The 21,000-nt window shown below is 42.0% G+C and overlaps 1 protein-coding gene across 2 annotated transcripts in view; it reads left to right on the forward strand.

The window, feature by feature from the left end:
- WDPCP (WD repeat containing planar cell polarity effector) overlaps nt 1-21,000 on the forward strand; it is a 714,814-nt gene that overhangs the window by 601,623 nt on the left and 92,191 nt on the right. Inside the window, exon 15 of one of the 2 annotated variants that reach the window (XM_029593663.1) lies at nt 13,881-14,135. The exons of the other annotated variant lie outside the window; for it this stretch is intronic. Coding sequence (XP_029449523.1) covers nt 13,881-14,029 — 149 coding nt within the window. The 3' untranslated portion in view covers nt 14,030-14,135. Of the gene's footprint in view, nt 1-13,880; nt 14,136-21,000 lie in introns of those variants that run through there. 2 annotated transcript variants of the gene reach the window in all.

Genomic DNA, 21,000 nt, shown 5'->3' on the forward strand with positions numbered 1-21,000 from the left:
TTCATGCCTCATAGGCCCCTCCATCCCCTTTTCCCTCCTTCTCCGTGTCGCCACAGAAGATGCATAACTTTGTTGGAGAATGTATCCCTAATACACACACACACACACACACACACACACCTTGAATAGGTAAGGTTTTGCAAACCAACATTTTGAGAAATGTTACAGGTTTTTTTACATTTTGCTAAAAAAAAAAAAAAATCATTGCAAACCCAGGGAAGATAATTTTCGAAACTGCTCGCGTGAGCCCATATACGTGTGTATTTGGGTGCACGCACATTTTCTACTGTATTTTATAACCTGCGTGGACACGATGGGGCAGGTTTTATAACCTGCGCGCATGGCCTACATTTGTGCGCGCTATCCGGCGCGCACAAATGTACGCCCGATTTTATAACATGCGCACGCAGCCGCGCGCATGTTATAAAATCCGGGGTCGGCGCGCGGAAGGGGGTGCACACTTGTGCACCTTGCGAGCGCCGAGCCCTAGGGGAGCCCCGATGGCCTTCCCCATTCCCTCCGAGGCCGCTCCGAAATCAGAGCGGCCTTGGAGGGAACTTTCCTTCCACTTCCCCCACCTTCCCCTCCCTTCCCCCATCTAACCCACCCCCCAGCCCTACCTAAATCCCCCCCTACCTTTATTTCAGGAGTTACGCCTGCCTCTGATAGGCGTATCTTGCGCGCGCCGGCCAACTGCTGGTGCGCCATCCCCTGGCACAGCCGCTGTGCCGGAGGACTCGGGACCGCCCCCTTCCCGCCCCTTTTTCAAAGCCCCGGGGCTTGCGCGCATCACCGAGCTTATGCAAAATAGGCTTGGCGCGCGTTTTCGGGGTTACGCATGTAACCCTTTGAAAATCTGCCCCGATATGCGCAGGTTATAAAATACGAGTACATCTGTACGCTAACCTAATTGCTTAGTAAAAACCATGAGCTGCACAATTTCAGACCTTTCCAGAAAAGTAGCATCACTTATCTGGAAAAGTTATGATTTATGCGCTAAGTAGCGGCAGAGTCGGATAACTCTGAAAAGCGCTACTTCTCTGTCTAACAGACTTATCTGAGTATGTAAGATAGCTGGAAAGGTCTAACAAATGTGCTATTTATCCAGATAACTTCACATTTGTCCATCTAAATAGCGGAGAAGATGCTACTTAGCCAGATAAGTGTTTGCAAATTTTATACCTGCATATTTGTACTTTGAATTTTAAAGGGATATGTAAATGGATTTTGCTCTCATTATTTAGAAGAATTTACCCCCTGTAAGTCTGCTTTTACACTCATAAGTCAGAGGATTTTATAACATATGCGAGGCAATGAAATAACCAGTTTTATCAAGGTCTACCAGTTCACCCAATCCATCTTAAGCTCGTGAACAGCTTCCTGGCTCTTTAGCTGAAGGCCACCATTTCATCCAGACCTCCCACCCTGTCATTTTTTCACTTTTAAGATGTTTCTGATCACTTACACCAGGTATTCAGCAGGAGTAAATATACACAAGTAAAAGATTTACACACATCACTTTGGCAGGCTGTAAAATAGCAGCGTACATATGTAAATGTTAGTCCCTCACCGAAATGTCACTGACCTGCCCCTTTTTTGCACACACAAATTGACTTACAGTCCCTGTTATATGCGCATATGTGGCAGTTTTTAAAATAGCGTACACTCGCATGTGTGCTATTTTGCGTGCGCACATGCTATTTTTTGAAAATTCATCTCTAAGAGTATGACTTTTCATAAATCAGAGCTTCAGTAAATATAGTGTCTGCTTTCAGCTTTTTTTAAAGTACACTATTTTTCTCCTTGAAGCAATTACAAAGATTTATGGAAATATTCAGGAACAGGTGGCTGACAGGTAACTTGTACAGTAATTGAAGGCAGAAAGGAAACCTGAACTCACTCCAGTCTTCTTGTTCTACCTCACACAAATGTATATACACACTGCAAATCATATGGCTGTCATACCACAGAGCTGGGATTTATACACATGCTTACTTAGTGCAGTAAAAGATGGCAGCTAGAGATAGGAGGAGAAGATTATCCTGGCTTCAGACTAGCAAAACGTTCTTGCTCTAAATTCAGACAGTAAATAACTAAAACATATGAGCCCAACTTTCAAAACTACACAGTGCACCATTTGCAGGAGTTAAGGGGCCTGCAGAGATTTACGGTAGTATTTTTATAACCTGTGTGGCAGGAGCTGCACAGTTTATAAAATACTGTATAGTTTTGTCCCCCTAAATATGTGCACATATTTCAGTACATGCGTATATTTTTAATGCAGGGAATGCGTGCTTTTTCTACACATTTTATAAAATTATATACATATATTTTACTTGCGTAATAATTATAACAATGCGTGCGTAATAACCCAGCATGAAATGTAGAAGTGGGCATTTTATAGAATATGCACACGCTGTCTCTGAAAATACTTGTGACTTCTTTCAATCAACAGGGTGCTGATACCTCCAGCACTTCCATGTAACCCATGTAACCCAGACCTCCCACCCAAAAACTACAAAGAAAGATACGTGATTTAAATTGCATGAGTCAATAGGCAGGTAGAAAAGCATACAGACAAGTTTGGTAATGTATGTGTGTGTACTGCTTACAAAATAGCAGTTTGTGTGTGCACTTACGAACCCCATCCTGGAGCACCCCTAACCAGCCTTTTTTCCCCTGTTAACATTTACACATAGCACTGCAAGTGTTCACATACTCTCAAGGTTTATGAAATAGGATATACTCGCATACATGCTACTTGTGTGCGTTCATACTTATTTTATGCATGCATCCCCTGTGTAACTCTTTGAAAATGACCTCCTCTATGCTCAGGTGGAAAGAGGACATATGGATAGGGATTTCTCAAGAATTAACTTTAGTTTTGCTGCAGTGCAAAAATTACCCATTTTTTTTCACCTGCAGTAGGATATTTTAGTTGAGAATTAGGGAGCAAAATTTTGATAACATTTCCCATGAATGATTATTGACTTGGCATACGTGGCACCTACAAAAGTTAAGATTTAATGAAATTGCAGATTCTAAAATTGTTCTTCCCATTGTCAGTTTTTCCCATGTTTTCTTGCTATTTTCTGTAATTAGTAGTTTAATTTTTTTGCAGCAGTTTTAATATCTAGAGCAGTATATTTGATACAGTTACTAACTAGTTCCATTTTTCCAGGAAACACCAATCCAGTCCCTGAATTTGCTCACTTATATGCGTGGACTTCTTTATTATTTATTTAATTATTTATTTAGGGTTTTTGGGGGTTTTTTTTTAGTATTTCTGGACTGCCAATGCCACAGGCCTAAGGGGTGAGCAGAAAAACATACACCATAAAACCACATAAAACTGAGCCATCATTAACAACATCAAATCATAAAATAAACAGATCACAGTTTTGTAAGCAATAGTCTAAGATGGTAACTTTTAAACAGGTACGCTGGCGCACATGTTCATTGGCCCGCACCCAGGAACGTGACCATTTTATAATAATCACACATATATGCGCATATGTTATAAAATAGCCTGACCGCATGCACATGTGCGCGTAATTTTAAGTGGACAAGCACTTATGCATATAAATGCTGCTTCTACTGCATAAGAGAGGGGATTTTAATAGACACGTGCGCCGATGCCATTACCAGTTTTCCCAGTTAGTTCCCAGTTCGCCCAGGTAAGGGACAGGATTTCCAACCCCCCCCCTAGTTTAATAACCTCCCTTCTCCCCTGCTAGCCTCTACCTTTAAAACACCGCAGATCTGCCTTTATCTTATTGTTTTACTACTTACACACCATCCATAGCAGAAGTTACTTGACAGGGAACCCAGGCGCGTGCCTATGCGCGTAAATATTTACGTGCAAATTTCAAAGTGAAATCCAGGAACGCCCACACTCCACCCCTTTCATTTGTGCGCATAGCAGCAAGTTTGCGCGTACGCACACGACTTTTAAAATCCGCTTGGCGTGCCGTGGCCCAACTTGTGTGCGCATCTCCCCGGCTTTTAAAATTCACCTTATAATGTGCAAGCCAAGACGAAACAAGTAGGTTTTTAACAACCCTTTAAAAGTTTTTGTACAGCCTTCCATATGTAGCTCAAAAGGAAGAGAATTTCAGATCTCTGGAGTAGCCACCGAAAAAGCTTGCTCTCTCATTTTGGCAGGCCGAACATGTCATACACCAGGGACTTCTAATCAGTCCCTCTAAGAAGAGTGCAGAGCTCCTGTTGGATTATGTATGCTTAACAATGCGTTCACCCATGGCCACGAATCAAATGCTGACATTTTATGCACAAGAGTAGTTTGTAGTCCAGCTTTGCTTTTGGAAATCAAAACTACAGCTCCATGCGTGCAATGCTAAAAAAGCTGGACTGGATCAGTCTGTCGTGAAATAATGGAACCAGTTGGCAACCCTAGTATTTGATTAGGCTCCAGATTGTCTGACCTCAGTGAAGCTGAATAGACATATGAGGAGCCTAAGCCGTCAGCAGTGAAGAAGCAGGGAGGTGCAGCTCTTGCCGTGAGCAAAGACATTCCTGACAAGTTATGCAAGAATTGGGCCTATCAAAACCCTCGCAATTTCCTTCCCGTTTTTTTTTATGAAGATTGTCTCCAATTTCTAATGCTACTTTGGTGAGAGGGGACCCTGTGCTTGTCATTATGTTTCACCACTGAGGCATCAATAAATTGCAGTCAGCAGTCCACTTCTCTGTGCAGTATCTATTATATAGTATGTATTCATTATGGATGCACTCTGGTCAGATGTAAAATTTCATATGGCATTTGATCTTTTTTGCTGTCTGGCCAAAATTTGTAGCCATGAGCCATTCTTCTTTCTTTTAAAATTTGATACATAATTTATTAAAATTAGGATTCAAAATATTTAAAAGTGACAATACTTTCAGCTGCTGTCAAACATTTTTTCAGTTTATAGGTTCCGTTTAGCAGAAAAAAAATCTTTGTGCCAGTAATGAGAGGCTAGTGTTCATGTGGTATCCCGAAAGCTTATTTCAAACTTTGGTAACCAAATTGTAAGTGGTTAGTACATCTACACCCTCTACCTGGAGGTGCAAAAGAAGAAAACTACTAAAAGCAGTTTTACAGCAGACTTCCTAATCCAAGCCATCAGGTTACTGTTGAGGAAGTCTTGTTTTATTAATTCATCTGCAAGTATAGTGGTAGCACAGAGCTCTAATCCCAGAATGTTAACAGGTGAGAGTTAAAAAATAAAAACTTCAAGACAGGCTGATATTATTCCTGATAACATGGAGTGAGCTGGCATATCTGTTTTAATCACCTATATTTTATTTCCTTTTAAAATGTATATTCTGTGTTTTCTTCCTTGCTTCTAAAAACTCAGTTATATATGTGTACCTGCTTGTACAGAGCTTGTTTTCGGATTTCATTTGTCCTTTTACATGTACATCCGACTAATTAATCTATGTTTTTGAAGTGTTGATATGGCTGGCCAGTCTTTGAAAGGCTTCTGGGCATAAACACCATAAAATGTGATGTTAGCTCTTGCTATGCCTATGCAACAAAGCACTTGAGAGCCTGAATGACAGGTTGTAAATGTGTATCAGAGAGAACCTGTGCTTATTCCTGCTCCACTGACTTTAATAGCCACACCCTTCTTGTAAATTGTAAATTGTCAGTCAAGGTTGTATAGTGATGTTTCTAACTAGTCAGCTCCTTTTATGTCTCAGTTGCCTAAAGGTAAACTTGAAAAATGCATCTGTGCTTTGTCTCTTAATATATAGTTCATCTAAGCTAAACTGAACTATACAAGTCCTAGAAGTAGAGCGTGATGAGAACATGATTCATTGCAGGCATCTCTTCTTTATTAAACTACAGAAAACAGCAAACATCGTTGTCTTCTATTATTAATAAAAGCAACAAAACAATTTAAAGAAATCTTTACTTGATGCCCAACAGATATAGTTTAGCTCTTTTACTAAAAACATTGAGAGCAGTCTAACCTTTAAGTATTTAATACCCTGTACCTTGTATGACTGCTGTACATTTTTTGTGCAGTTTTTGCTAGAATATATTAAACTTTTATGAGTACATTTTCAAAGGGGTTCCATGTAGAAAAATAGCATATTTGTGTGTAAGTACCATGCATTCACATATGTTAATTTATAAACACTGACCGTACAAGAATATTTTTGGTTTCGCGTGCACATGTTACTAGTGCAAATAAGGGGCAAGCTAGGGGTAGTCTAAGGGCATTTTGGGGCAGGACCAAGAAGCATGCATGGAAGTTGCTATTTTATAAGAGAAATCTGAGTATAAATTATCAAACTTATTTGTACACTTTTACAACTGCTAATTGAATCATGCCAGTAAAATCGAATATGTCTGTCTGCAGTTTTGGATGGAAGGCCTTGTTGAACTGGTGGGGGTTCAGAGTGAAGTGCTAGAGGGTCTAGATGAACTGGAGGTGGACTGGGTGAGCTGGCGGAGATATCGGTGATTTCAAGTACACGTGCAAGTATTTTCAAAATGGTATGCACGTATACTTTACAAAACACCAGCCTCCACATATAAATTGGAGTTATTATGCATTCATGTTAAGTTTTATTTAGCATTTAAAATTTCCACGCAAATGTTTATCACATACGGGCTGATGCAGTAAAGTGCGCTCAGGCTGAGCGCACTGTTAGCCCCCCGTTTGGCTGCGCGTTTTCCACGTGCTATTTTTACCCCTTATACAGTAAGGGGTAATAGCGCGTGGAAAACCCGCAGCCAACCCCCCTGAAACTAATAGCGCCCGCAACATGCAAATGCATGTTAATGAGCCTATTAGTCATTCCCACGCGATACAGAAAGTAAAATATGCAGCCAAGCCACACATTTTAATTTCGGCCGGCACCAGGAAAGTGTACAGAAAAGCAGAAAAAACTGTGCTGTCAGCGGGTTCGAGAACCGATGCCGATGCCGGTAAAATTGAGCGTCGGCTGTCAAACCCGCTGACAGCCGCCGCTTCTGTCAAAAAGGAGGCACTAGGGATGTGCTAGTGTCCCTAGCGCCTCCTTTTACCGCGGGCCCTAATTTGCATACAGGCCGATACTGAATCACGCGCCCAGGACACTGGCCTGTGCACGCGTCAGGAGAGCGGGCGCTTGCTGGCTCTCCCACGACTTTTACTGTATCGGCCCGATAGGTGAGAAAATAAACTCTTTCATTGCTATGGAAATATTTGTGCAGACTGAAACATACGCGCATGCTCTCAGAGCAGAATTATGTGGCATTTCATAAATTGCACAGCTCCCACTGCACAGATTATAAAATACTAGGATTAATCTCTGCACGTCCATTTACACACGCAAATGCAGTAGAGCAAACAGGTTTGAAAGTCACGCTCACAGACATGATGAGGGTTTTCACTAAGTTTTTTTTCTGGTACAAAATTATTTTATATTTTGTTTAATTGTATTTATAGTCTTAAACTATATTTATCATTTCTAACAGAAACAGCAATCTTAAACCATCCTTTGTTTGATGGCACTCAGATTCCAATGACTTGTCATTTCTCCCTTTATCAGTACAAGCTGATTTAATTTGCTAGAAGGTTAAATGTTAAAAGGTTTCAATTTTGTGACCATAAATTATCAAATCAAATCCACAGTTTTGCTTACATTGCTAGCTGTGTAGTGCATTCAGTGTAATTGCTTTGTAGCAGATTTTCTGATATTTTTTTTTTCATTTCTGGAAGACAGATCCTTAAAGAAAGCCTTGAGGGTTTTCAGGTGGTTGTGATTCCAATTTTGGGTCTCACTTGTTAGAGCATAGGGTTTCTCATACAATCTAATCACATCCTAAAATGTGATTAGATTGTATGAGGAAACCCTAATAATATAATCTTAATTATAGTATCTGAGTTAGTTTGCCCTACTGACATGCAAGAAAATTTCAACTTTTATAGGCTTTAAGTATCGAAGCACAAAGCAGTTCTGAAGTAGAAGAAGCAGTGAGCAGACAGCCCATCAATCAATTGTCAACTGAATACTTAAATGTGTGCATTGGTCCATTAATTATTTGAATATTTCCTGCCTCACTTACATAGTGGCAGGGAGCCCGGAGCACTCTGCAAAGTTAAAGGAAGTGACGTAATGCCTAAGGCTAACGGTACTAAAGTGTCATTTTAAAATATAAACATCAGACACTCCATTTATTTTAAGGGAATAAAAAAACCAAAAGAAATTTAAAAAATGTTACAGGAAGGTTAGAAACCCAATTCAAAACAAGGGGATGTTAACAGTGTTTCCTTTATAAATACATTATGCTAATTATTCTACAGATACTCATAAGTGATGACTTGTTGAATCTTGCATGATAATTTCATAATAATATAATTCTTCTCTTTGTCACACAGACTTAGGGTCTTATGTACTTAAGACTTTCTCCCATTTTCTGCCCATATGAAAAATGCTTAGTAGATAGGGCACTTTGTGCAGTTTTATATGGCTGTTTTTTTATTAACTGTATGCACAGCTGAAAAACAAATAAGCAATAGATTCAAGAAAACCACCCTTAGCCAGTTTTATCCTGCTTCTTACACAGAACCTAGAAATTCTAAATATTGTAAATTAAAAGTGGTCATTGTTTTGCTGCATTATTGGAGCAGCAAAACAGTGATAATGGTGATAAAAGAGCCAATAAATCACAATGTACTTCCCACAGGTTTTTTACAGGTAGTGAAAAATTGATTGAAGCAATAGATTCAAGAAAACCAAGTTCTTAAAACCCAGTCATGAGCCTGAAAATCTGAGTCTCAGTCCTACTTGTGAGTAGGTATGGTAATAAAATATACCATAGCTCTATCAACAGATTGGTCTCTCTTGCATAGAATTTTAGGAAAAAGATCCTGTTGCACGGTCATACACAGGACAAAAATTGCCTCTGAAGTTATCTGTAAATCAGCTCTATTTAACAAGGGCCATTATAATATTTACAAAATAACAGCTGTGGCTTGTAAAAAATATTTATTTTGCCTTGAATAAATAAACCAGTTAGTAAGTAACAGATACATCAATTGCCTTTCCCTTGTGTACTCTGCATGGTATGCAGTCAAATTTCATACAGTCTGATGTTTACACAGGCAAAAAGTAAACAAAAATACTTTAAAACTCCAAAGCCATTACTGAGTTAGAATTCCACTTGCTGATCTTTGAAAAATGTAATACATTGAAAAACGGATTCCTTGTTAAAGAAAAAAAAAGTATACATTTTTCTTTTAGTTAAAGATTTGTAAATGTAAGGTGCATGGAATGAGAACACTATATGCTATGCATCCCATAAAGGGTATGTTACAGTGGTACATGCCAGGGTAATACTCCCCAAAGAGAATTCGAGATAGCAGTAGTTTGTTCTTTTTAGAAAGTGAGTAGAGAGCCCACAGGCAGCAAAGTTTTGCTGTGTATTAGGCAAGAGCTATAGACTCAAGGTCTATGAGTTTTATAATCTCTGTCCTCAGATTTGGAAAGTAAGGAGTTAGGAAGTAGGTTAAGGCTTCTAATTCCCTTTTTCATCTTCATTTTTGTATTTTTGGCTGGTATGTTTGTCAGAACAGAGTCTGGAAACCACAATGAATCTGTGCCAGCGCTTATTTTTGGGGAGTTGGAAGGAGACCGTACCAGGAAGAGTATAGCAGTGGGTGTATATAGCATCTGCATGGCCAGGATGAAGAATCAGTGGCATGCTAACAGAAATTAGATAGACATATAAAGTGACAATACTATAATAAAGGGAGATTTCAGTTACCTCATTGATTGAGTAAATGTCTCATCAGCACATGCTACGGAGATAAAGTTTCTGGACTGCTTCGTGGAGTACCAGGTCCTAAAACCAATAAGATGATGAACTATTTTAGATTTAGTCCTCCGTGGAATGGGCAAGGGGTAACAATGGTGGGGCTGCTTAACAATAGTGATCATAATACAGTCAAATTTGACATAATCACTGCAGGATGGACATTAAGTAAAACTACTGAAAAAGCATTTAACTTTAAAAAGAGAGACTATGATAAAATGAGGAAATTAGCAAAAAACTAAAAGGGGTTCTTACGAAGGTTAAAAGTTTGCATGAAACGTGGACATTGTTTAACAATAGCATATTGGATGCCAAGATAAAATGTATTCTACACATTAAAAATTAGCAAAGGAAGACCAAACAAATGCCAGCATAGTTAAATTGTGAGGTGAAAGACTGTTATCTTTCAGGAAATAGAAAGTAGATCCAAATGAGGAAAATAGGAAAGAACTTAAGCATTGGCAATTTTGATGTAAATGATTAATAAAACAGGCCAAGAGACGATTTGAAAAGAAAATTGCCATAGAGGCAAAACTAATAATGCAAACTTGTTCAAGTTCTTCTTTCAAATGTAATCTGTGAGGGAGTCAGTTGGAGTGCTGGGTAGCCATGGGGTAAGAAGGTTACTCAGGTTGCCCTGTTTAAAAAAAAGTGTTGGATAATGGAAAAAGCCCTTTATTAAAATTTGCCCGACTCTGGTCGAGTTTCGCTCTTTAGTCGAGAGCTACCTCAGGGGCAATCAATGTTAGCAGGACTTATTGTGCGCCTGCAGGGCCGAAGCCACAGTATTTGTGCATCCACTATAACATACAACCTGTTTAATCATAAATCTCTACTTTGAAATGTATGGTAATGCCATGTAGCACCAATTGTGAAGATCACTTCATTCAGTTTGTATCATCAAAACACGGATAGGAAATATGTGACTGTGGAGTGTGTCATCAAAGATTCAGCCGCAATCGATAGTAAAAACCGTCAGGCAGGGTTTTTATATAAAATCTCGCCGCAGGGTGACTGCAGACTATTTATCAAAAGCAAATTGTGAGCCACAGCATTGGGAAAAAATTTCGTTGAACATTAAGATGGTCGAAATATTCAATGATTAGGCATGGTGGTCTATAGCCACTATTTCAATCTTTGGAGCATGGAAAATTGTCCTCATTGATGTTTATGGCACAAGTCTGAGTTTAGTGGATAGTTCTCCTGGTTTTGGAAATTTATTTATTTTATTTATTTAACACTTTTATATACTGACCTTCATGAAAAGATTTCATATCAGATCGGTTTACATGTAAACAAGGGGTAGAACTTAAACATCTATTAACCAGAGGCGAAAGTTATATATAACAAGGAATTAATAACTTGGGGGCTAGGTTAGCCAGAGGTAAAGGACAGAATAACTGAAACTAGATGAGGCAATGAGACCAAGAAACAGAGGCATAAATATGACGTTTAACGTGGCGGGGAAAATTAGTCCGGTAAGCGGAGTCCTGTCCAGTTGACAATTAATGGTTTTGAAAGTTAAGGGAAGGCCTGGAGGAAAAGCCAGGTCTTAAGTTTTTTTCGGAAGGTTCGAGGGCAGGGTTTAGTCTGAGGTCTGTAGGCATATTGTTCCAAATGGCTGGACCCACTGTAGAGAATACTCGTTCTTTGGTGGTTGATAGATGAGTGGATTTCGTTGGGGGGACTTGCAGGGTACCTTTATACGCTTCTCTGATAGGTCTTGAGGATGAGTAGAATTTGAGTGGAATCTGGAGGTCAAGTTGTTGCTGATCGTGAATGGTTTTGTGAATTGTGGTAAGAACCTTTTGCAATATTCTGATTTTATTGGCAGCCAGTGAAGGTTCCGTAGTATGTAGGAAGTAAGTAGGAAATCTGTAGTAATTCCGTAGTAATTCTGTAGTAAGTAGGCAATCTGATTATCCTACTTTATAAGTTAAGTATCAGCCAGTTTGGAACTATTTAATAATGCCAACATTTTTTTTTAATGATAATAATACTAAGGATCTCCTGTAACCATTGCCCACCTGCTGGTAATAGCAACACATAGGAATATTATTGCTGTGTTCAATTATTAGAAGTATAATCTTCTGCCTCCATGGTCTGAAAATTGATTCCAAGGGCTACAACACAGCAATGCTGAGTCAACAAAATCATCACAGAGCCAACATACATTGACAAAATCTGCTTGCCTTGCTCTTACCAACATCACAGGGACCAACATGCACTGACACTCTCCGTCTGCATGAAGACGTGTTCCCGTTCACTAAACTGAGACCTGTCACTCTCTGCTGCCTCCTGACTTGTCGCCATCCACAAATTGGGTCTAACTCAGCTTTCTTCCTCCTGACACATTCCCAAGAAAAACACTGGGACCTAACACTATAGGGGTCTGACAGGACATCCAGTAGCAGCCTTTTACTTCTGTACCCCAACATGAGCAACACAGGGGTCTAGCAGCCGATCCTACAGCAGCCTTACACTGAAGTACTCCTACACCAACAGCATGGAAGTCACATCTATCAAAAGACTTACCCTGCCATACTCCTCACACCATCCTTGGTATGCCTGCCTTCTTCCAAGCACAACTGCACTGAGTTTGTCTGCATGCTCAACTGCACTGAGTTTGTCTGCATGCTCAAGCCACCTCCGAGGCAGAACTCTGCTGAGTTGCTAAGACTCCTGTTAAGAACGTTACTTCTGAGGCATGACTGTGCTGAGTTCTTCTGCCTCCTGTTAACAAACTCTATCTCAGAGGCATGACTCTGCTGAGTTCTTCTGTCTCCAGTTAGCAAACACTACCAACGAGGCATGAGTCCATTGAGTTCCTCTGCCTCCTTTAAAAAAACATATCTCCAAGGCATGACCGTGTTGAGTTCCTCTGCCTCCTTTTAACAAACTCTGCCTCCGAGACATGACTCCTCTGAAATCCTCTGTCTCCTTTCCCCAGATGCCACCACTGAAGCATGACTCCACTGAATTCCCCTGCCTGCTTCACCCCAAACAGCTGTTGAGGCGAAGCAGGCAGGGGAGGTCATTTGAATCAGGCTTCAGAGGTGGTGTTTACACCCCCACTAAGGTATGACTCCCCTGTCATTCCTTGCCTGCTTCTCCTCAAGAGCTGTTTGGGGCGAAGCAGTCAGGGGAGGTCAGTGATGATATTTGCCAAACACCACCCCTGAAGCCTGATTCCACTGCCCCCCCCCCCCCCCCCCAGCCTGCTTCACCTGAACAACTGTTTGGAGACAAAGCAGGCAGGTGAAGTTAGTGGAAATAGGACTTAGGGGTGGTGTTCACATCCCTACTGACATATGACTCCTCTGTCTTCCCTTGCCTGCTTCTCCTCAACAACTGTTGGTGGTGAAGCAGGCAGAGGAAGTCAGTGGAGTCATGCCTTAGTGGTGGTATTTAGCAAACACCAATCCTGAGGCCTGATTTTACCAACCTCCCCTGCCTGCTTTGTCTCCAATCAGTTATTGATGCGAAGCGGGTAGGAGAGGTCAGTAGAATCATGCGTCAAGGGTGGTGTTTACACCCCCACTGAGGTATGACTTCCCTGTCTTCCCTTTTGCCGACCGTGACTTGATGGGATACATCAGATGAAGTGTTGTCCATTGTGGCCTTCAGGAAGAAAGAAGTTTCATTGTTTTTGAGGCCCGTTGCTCCCGACAAAGATTCGATACATGCGGTGTGTTGAGTGCTTCTGCGGGCTAGAATAAAATAATTTATTCGCTGTTCCCATCAGTTTTTTTTAATTTGAGCATTTCAGCCATTGAACTTGAAGATAAGTTCACTCCCTTACCCTTTTATGGTTGTTTTAAATTTTTCAAGCAAAGCTTAAAAGAAAAAAATACTTTCAAAAAATTGTTGTGAGACCAATGATTATACAATTAAGGGACACTTTTGTATAAACGCTAAGCATTCCTGATGTATATAGGAACAACAATTTAGTGAACGCTGATGTCTCTATAATATGATGGTCTTTGTTTTTAAGTTGTATCCTGCCTTTTCTTTTTCTCTTGGTACCTTGATACTGTTTGTTTTTTCTTTTTTTTTTTTTTTTTAGCATCGCGAGGACCTGTCCTATTGCATTTGAGAGGTTGTGAAATAGAAGGCAAAATACACATCGGTTTTATTTTTGCCCTATTCTTAAACAACATAATTTTGAGCGAGATACGCTGTCAGTTCGCGAAGCGGAGAGAGTTGTATGCATGATCAAGACTGAAATTTGACTTGACAGTATTACTACATAAGAATATACCTATGTAGTTTCTTTGCCATCAGAAGTCTTCCCCTGATGCAGCCTTAATTGGCAAAACTCGGCCGGAGTCGGGCTCTGTATTAGAATAAATTAATAAAATCTTTCCATGGCATAAGGTTGTCTCTTTGTTTTTTTGCCTTGGCTACGTGGGACCGCCTTCCGATTTGCTTTATTGGACCTTCACTTACAGCAGCTAAGGCATGCCAAATTCCAACCCTTGCCAATGAGGTCTGTCACTTACAAATATGGCATGTCATGTTCCAACCATTACCAAGGAGACCTCTCACTTACAAATATGGCCTGTCACTTAGAACTACTACATGCCATGTCACTTGCAGCTGCGGCATGCCATTTTCTAACCCTGACCACTGAGGCCTGTCACTTACAACTACTCATGCCATGTTCCAGTCATTACCACTGAGGCCCTAGCCATAGATTGCATTACAGGATTTTAAGACCAATCTTTGTCTATGGTATTCACCTTCTTGCCATTTCTTGCTCTTGCTATGGCTATCCATTCTTTTGCACCACTTCATGAGCCATAACTGATTTCATGGACCACTAGAAGTTCCTCTGTACTGTGCATTTAGGTACCTACCTACTACCCAGCTATGAGTGTGGGGTTTACTCCGTGATACAAACATATCCTACTAAGACTGGTGGATCATCTAGGTGCAGCCATATTTTGACAGGAAGAGTTGTCCGCCCTCTGTATTGACTGCATGCTTCAACGGAATGACTGGTATCTCCCATGCCACTCTGTCTTAATGCTATGCCCCTCATCCTACACCTTCAGATCTTTATGCCACTCAGCCTTCCTGCCATGTGCAGATTTTACACCTTTGTATTCTTAACTTATTTCTGCCTGTATCTTCCTGGCATACTCCAGCTCTTACACTTTGAGGACTTCTTGCCAATCTGGGGTGCTGCTGTGCACCTCTCCCATGCTTTTGAATTCTTTATTTTGACACCACTCTTTCTGATTCTTGGTCCCTTTGTCTGTACCTTGGGATTTTTCTGCCATATTTTCTGCTTCATTCCCCCTTCATGTTGCCTTAGTTTCCTGATTCCACTTTTGGTGCCACTTTGCCTCTCGTGTTGCCATCAACTGTTCATGATACTATTGTTCGGCAGCCATTCTCTTTCTAAACCTTGAGGTGTTTTTCCTCTTACTGCTTCTTTGCTTCACTTACATTGCAAAAAGGGAACTCCTGCCAATCCTGTAAGCCTCTTACCCCTTTGCGAAGCCTTAGGCTACTTTATGCCACTTTTTTTATGCCACTTTGCCATTTTCTAAAGTACCAGTCAACCCTTTCCCCCTTTTGATGATTTCTTCTCCCAAGTTTCATTACAATTGATATAAAATTCACTATTCACTATGGGCCGGATTTTAAATGCCCTGCACGCGTAAATCCAGCCGGATTTATGTGCGCAGGGCCCTCGCGCGCCGGCGCACCTATTTTGCATAGGCCACCGGCGCGCGCAGAACCCCGGGACATGCGTAAGTCCCGGGGCTTCGTAAAAGGGGCGTGTCGGGGTGTTCCGGGTATGACGCGGCGTTTTGGGGGCGTGACGTGGCATTTTGGGGGCGGGCCTGGGGCCTTGCCTCCGGACCAGCCCCCGGGTCGGGTGATGGTGCGCCAGCAGCCCGCTGGCGCATGCAGATTTACGTCTGCTTTCAGCAGGCGTAAATCTGCCAACAAAGGTAAGGGGGGGGTTTAGATAGGGCCGGGGGGGTGGGTTAGGTAGGGGAAGGGAGGGCGAAGGAAAGTTCCCTCCGAGGCCGCTCCGAAATCGGAGCGGCCTCGGAGGGAACAGGCAGTGCGCGCTGGGCTCGGCGCGCGCAGGTTGCACAAATGTGCACCCCCTTGCATGCGCCGACCCCGGATTTTATAAGATACGCGCGTATCTTATAAAATCCAGCGTACCTTTGTTCACGCCTGGTGCGCAAACAAAGGTACGCGCTTGCGCAAAATTATAAAATCCACCTCCTAGTTCTTATGTAGTACTAATATTAGGGGACAATCCATTTAAAACAAAATTGGGAAAAAAAACATTTTCAGTCAAAGCACGATCAAGCTGTGGAATTTGTTGCCAAAAGACATGGTCAAGGCACCTAATATAGCTGGGTTTAAAAAGGATTTAGACAAGTTCCTGGATGAAAATCCATAAACCATCATTTGCCAGGTAGATTTAGGAAAGCTATCGCTTATCTCTGGAAGTGAGCAACAAGAATTGGATCTACTCTTTCTGGGATCTACCAGATAAGTGTGTCCCAGATTAGCTACTAGGGATGTGAATCGTTTTTCAACGATTAAAATTATCGTCCGATACTTTTAATATCGTCTTAAATCGTTAAAGAACACAATACAATAGAAATTCTAACGATTTATCGTTAAAAATCGTTAAATTGTGTTAGTGCGCACTAACGGGAGTTAGCGCACTAACAGAAAATGATACAAATTGACACTTTCCAGGTCAGTAAAGGTCAGTTAGGAATGAATATGTATTCCTATTGGCTGGCTGCCCTCTTTTCTATTGATGTTACCAAGGTTCCCACTGAGGTGATGGTTGGGGGGGATGGGAAATGGAAATGCACTAAATGGAAATGGAAACTCACTAAGAGTAACAGAAAATGATACAAATTGACACTTTTCAGGTCAGTTAGGAATGAATATGTATTCCTATTGGCTGGCTGCCCTCTTATTTATTGATGTTACCAAGGTTCCCACTGAGGTGATGGTTGGGGGGATGGGAAATGGAAACTGTTGGTAGCTTCACAAAAAAAGTAATGTGATCAGTCAATGTGACTAGAACTTGTGCCCTATTCCTGATACCGGGAGTGTTGTGATCTTCCTGCATGCAGTGCCATATCCCTGATACCGGGAGTGTTGTGATCTTCCTGCAGGCAGTGCCCTATCCCTGATACCAGGGGTGTTGTGATCTTCCTGCACACAGTGCCCTATCCCTGATACCTGGAGTGTTGTGATCTTCCTGCACACAGTGCCCTATCCCTGATACCAGAGGTGTTGTGATCTTCCTGCACTCAGTACCCTATCCCTGATACCTGGAGTGTTCTGATCTTCCTGCACACAGTGCCCTATCCCTGATACTGGGATATGTGCAAGAAGATCACAACACCCCTGCTATCAGGGATAGGGCACTGCGTGCAGGAAGATCACAACACTCCTGGTATCAGGGTTAGGGCACTGTGTGCCGGAAGATCACAACACTGCCAGTATCAGGATATGGCACTGAGTGCAGGAAGATCACAACACCCCTGCTATCAGGGATAGGGCACTGCGTGCAGGAAGATCACAACACTCCTGGTATTAGGGATAGGGCACTGTGTGCCGGAAGATCACAACACTCCCAGTATCAGGGATAAGGCACTCCCAGTATCAGGGATAGGGCACTGTGTGCAGGAAGATCACAACACTCTCGGCATCAGGGATACGGCACTGCATGCAGGAAGATCACAACACCCCTGGTATCAGGGATAGGGCATTGTGTGCAGGAAGATCACAACACTCCCGGTATCAGGGTTAGGGCACTGTGTGCCAGAAGATCACAACACTCCCAGTATCAGGGGTAGGGCACTCCCAGTATCAGGGATAGAGCACTGAGTGCAGGAAGATCACAACACCCCTGCTATCAGGGAATAGGGCACTGCGTGCAGGAAGATCACAACACTCCCGGTATCAGGGTTAGGGCACTGTGTGCAGGAAGATCACAACACTCCTGGTATTAGGGATAGGGCACTGCATGCAGGAAGATCACAACACCCCTGGTATCAGGGTTAGGGCACTGTGTGCAGGAAGATCACAACACTCCCATTATCAGGGATATGGCACTGAGTGCAGGAAGATCACAACACCCCTGGTATCAGGGATAGGGCACTGTGTGCAGGAAGATCACAACACCCCTGGTATCAGGGTTAGGGCACTGTGTGCAGGAAGATCACAACACTCCTGGTATTAGGGATAGGGCACTGCATGCAGGAAGATCACAACACCCCTGGTATCAGGGTAAGGGCACTGTGTGCAGGAAGATCACAACACTCCCATTATCAGGGATATGGCACTGCATGCCGGAAGATCACAACACCCCTGGTATCAGGGTTAGGGCACTGTGTGCAGGAAGATCACAACACTCCTGGTATTAGGGATAGGGCACTGCATGCAGGAAGATCACAACACCCCTGGTATCAGGGTTAGGGCACTGTGTGCAGGAAGATCACAACACTCCCATTATCAGGGATATGGCACTGCATGCAGGAAGATCACAACACCCCTGGTATCAGGGTTAGGGCACTGTGTGCAGGAAGATCACAACACTCCTGGTATTAGGGATAGGGCACTGCATGCAGGAAGATCACAACACTCCTGGTATCAGGGTTAAGGCACTGTGTGCAGGAAGATCACAACACTCCTGGTATTAGGGATAGGGCACTGCATGCAGGAAGATCACAACACCCCTGGTATCAGGGTTAGGGCACTGTGTGCAGGAAGATCACAACACTCCTGGTATTAGGGATAGGGCACTGCATGCAGGAAGATCACAACACCCCTGGTATCCGGATTAGGGCACTGTGTGCAGGAAGATCACAACACTCCTGGTATTAGGGATAGGGCACTGAGTGCAGGAAGATCACAACACCCCTGGTATCAGGGATAGGGCACTGTGTGCAGGAAGATCACAACCAGGGTTAGGGCACTAGAACTTGTGCCCTAACCCTGGTATCAGGGTTAGGGCACAAGTTCTAGTCACATTGACTGATCACATTACTTTTTTTGTCAAGCTACCAACTGTTTCCATTTCCCATCCCCCATATATTGTCAGTGGGAACCTTGGTAACATGAATAAATAAGAGGGCAGCCAATAGGAATACATATTCATTCCTAAACTGACCTGAAAAGTGTCAAATTGTATCATTTTCTGTTAGTGCGCACTAACTCCCGTTAGTGCGCACTAATCGGAAAAAAAGATTTTTTAACTAAAAAATCGTGCCAAACACGATTTTCTTCTCCTGCCAGACGATTTCGATCGTTAAGACGATCGGGCACACGATTCACACCTCTATTAGCTACTGTTGGAAGATACTGGGCTCAATAATCTTTGGTCTCACTCAGCATGGCATATTTTATATTCTACCACACCTTTTTGGATTTATCTTCCAGGAGGTGTGCTTCTATCAGCATTGGAAAGGTTCATTTTCAGTAAATGTATTTCTTTTTTGGAATACCAGTATGAGAGTGATTTTTTTTTTTAATTGTTAACTATGTCCCAAGCCTAGGGACCTTGAAGAAAGTTCTTCCTCCATGATCTTAACAAACCTAAGAGTTGGATTGGAACTTTGTAGTGACTATCTTAACAGTGTAGGGACATAGAAGAGGACTACATAAAAATATCCTCAGTAAGACCCAGAGAAAGAAGCACATTGTAACCATGTTTATATAAAAGTAAGCCATGAAAACCTTCCAAGATAGTCACATTATCTTCCAGCAAGCCAAATTCAGTGACTTTCTGTTCCTCCCATGGAAAATGTTTTTTCCTGATGGACAGAGGGTCAGACAGCATGGATACCTTCTACATAATTCTTTACAACATTTCATATGTTGGAAAGCATAAAAAAAAAAGAGAAACAATGCCAAGTGAACAATTTTCCAAGCTGTTTACCACAGTGTGTATACTTTTAATTGCACTGAATCGAAGCATCCCGGGGGGGGAGAGGGTGGTGTTCAGATCCGGGGAGTAAAACATGGGATCTTCAAAAGTACACATGATATTTTACCCTGCCTCCCTTAGCTACCTACACAAATAATAGGTGCAAAGTACACAGGTATTTTTAGCTGATTGTCAAAGAGAAACTAGCTAGGTAGATTCTAGTTGAAAATTAACCTCAAAGAGACCGATGCAATAAAGTGCGCCCAGCCCTAGCGCACAGGTTAAAGAGCAGTTGGAAACGCGTTTCGGCCATGCATCCAGAACCCCTGATGCAATAAGGGGATCGGTGCTTCCAAAACACATTTCCAAACCAAGGCATAGTTAATAGCACTCATCAGTTGGAAATGCCATGTAGATGAGGCTATTAGCTATTATCCTGCAATGCAAAAAATCACTGTGCTCCCAAGGCACCATTATTAACCCGCCAAATTTTACACCTGCCCCGGAGCCAGGTGTAAAGTCTTGCTGCACGTCAAGGGGTCTACTTAAAAAGAAAAAAATACTGCTTTTCCGTGTTTTATCCTACCTAGTATAGTCGCGATACAAGTAGGAGGAACCACAGACAACAGCATCCTGAAAAAAAAAAAAGGCAAGGGAAAAAAACAATTTCTGGGCGCACAATATACACGCTCTAGGCCGTGTGTTTTGTGCATGTATATTGTGCTGGTAAATTCGCTACCATGGGATAAAACGCATGCTCATAAATTTAGCATCCATTTTGGTAACCCACGCACAGCTACGTCTCCTGGGCGCCTGATGCCAAGGATGCGCTAGAGACGTACATTTCATCCCTGTTTTAGCGTGGCAGCTCATTTACATATTGCATCGGGCGCCCAGGAGAGGTGGATGTGCGTGCGTTAAAAAAACACGCCCAGTTTGGACGCCCGTTTTTACGCACACTTTATTGCATTGGCCCCAACGTGCATGTGGTAGAACTACAGTACCCATATATACATGCAGGCTACTTAAAATGAAATCCCCCCACCCCCCAAATGTGCATGAACTGTTGGTTCCAAAAGGGTGCAAAAAACATCCCTGGTCACTTGCATACTTTCGACAGACCCTTTCTGCATGATTTTTCTTTATGTTGAGAAGTATAATTTAAAAAAAAATATATCTTATTTAAGCACTATATACCTTTAAAAGATAATTTGAATATGGTGAAATAATTTAAGTACTTTATACAATTGGGGTAATT

Source organism: Rhinatrema bivittatum, chromosome 3 (genome assembly GCF_901001135.1).
Source record: "Rhinatrema bivittatum chromosome 3, aRhiBiv1.1, whole genome shotgun sequence".
NCBI classification, from domain to species: domain Eukaryota; kingdom Metazoa; phylum Chordata; class Amphibia; order Gymnophiona; family Rhinatrematidae; genus Rhinatrema; species Rhinatrema bivittatum.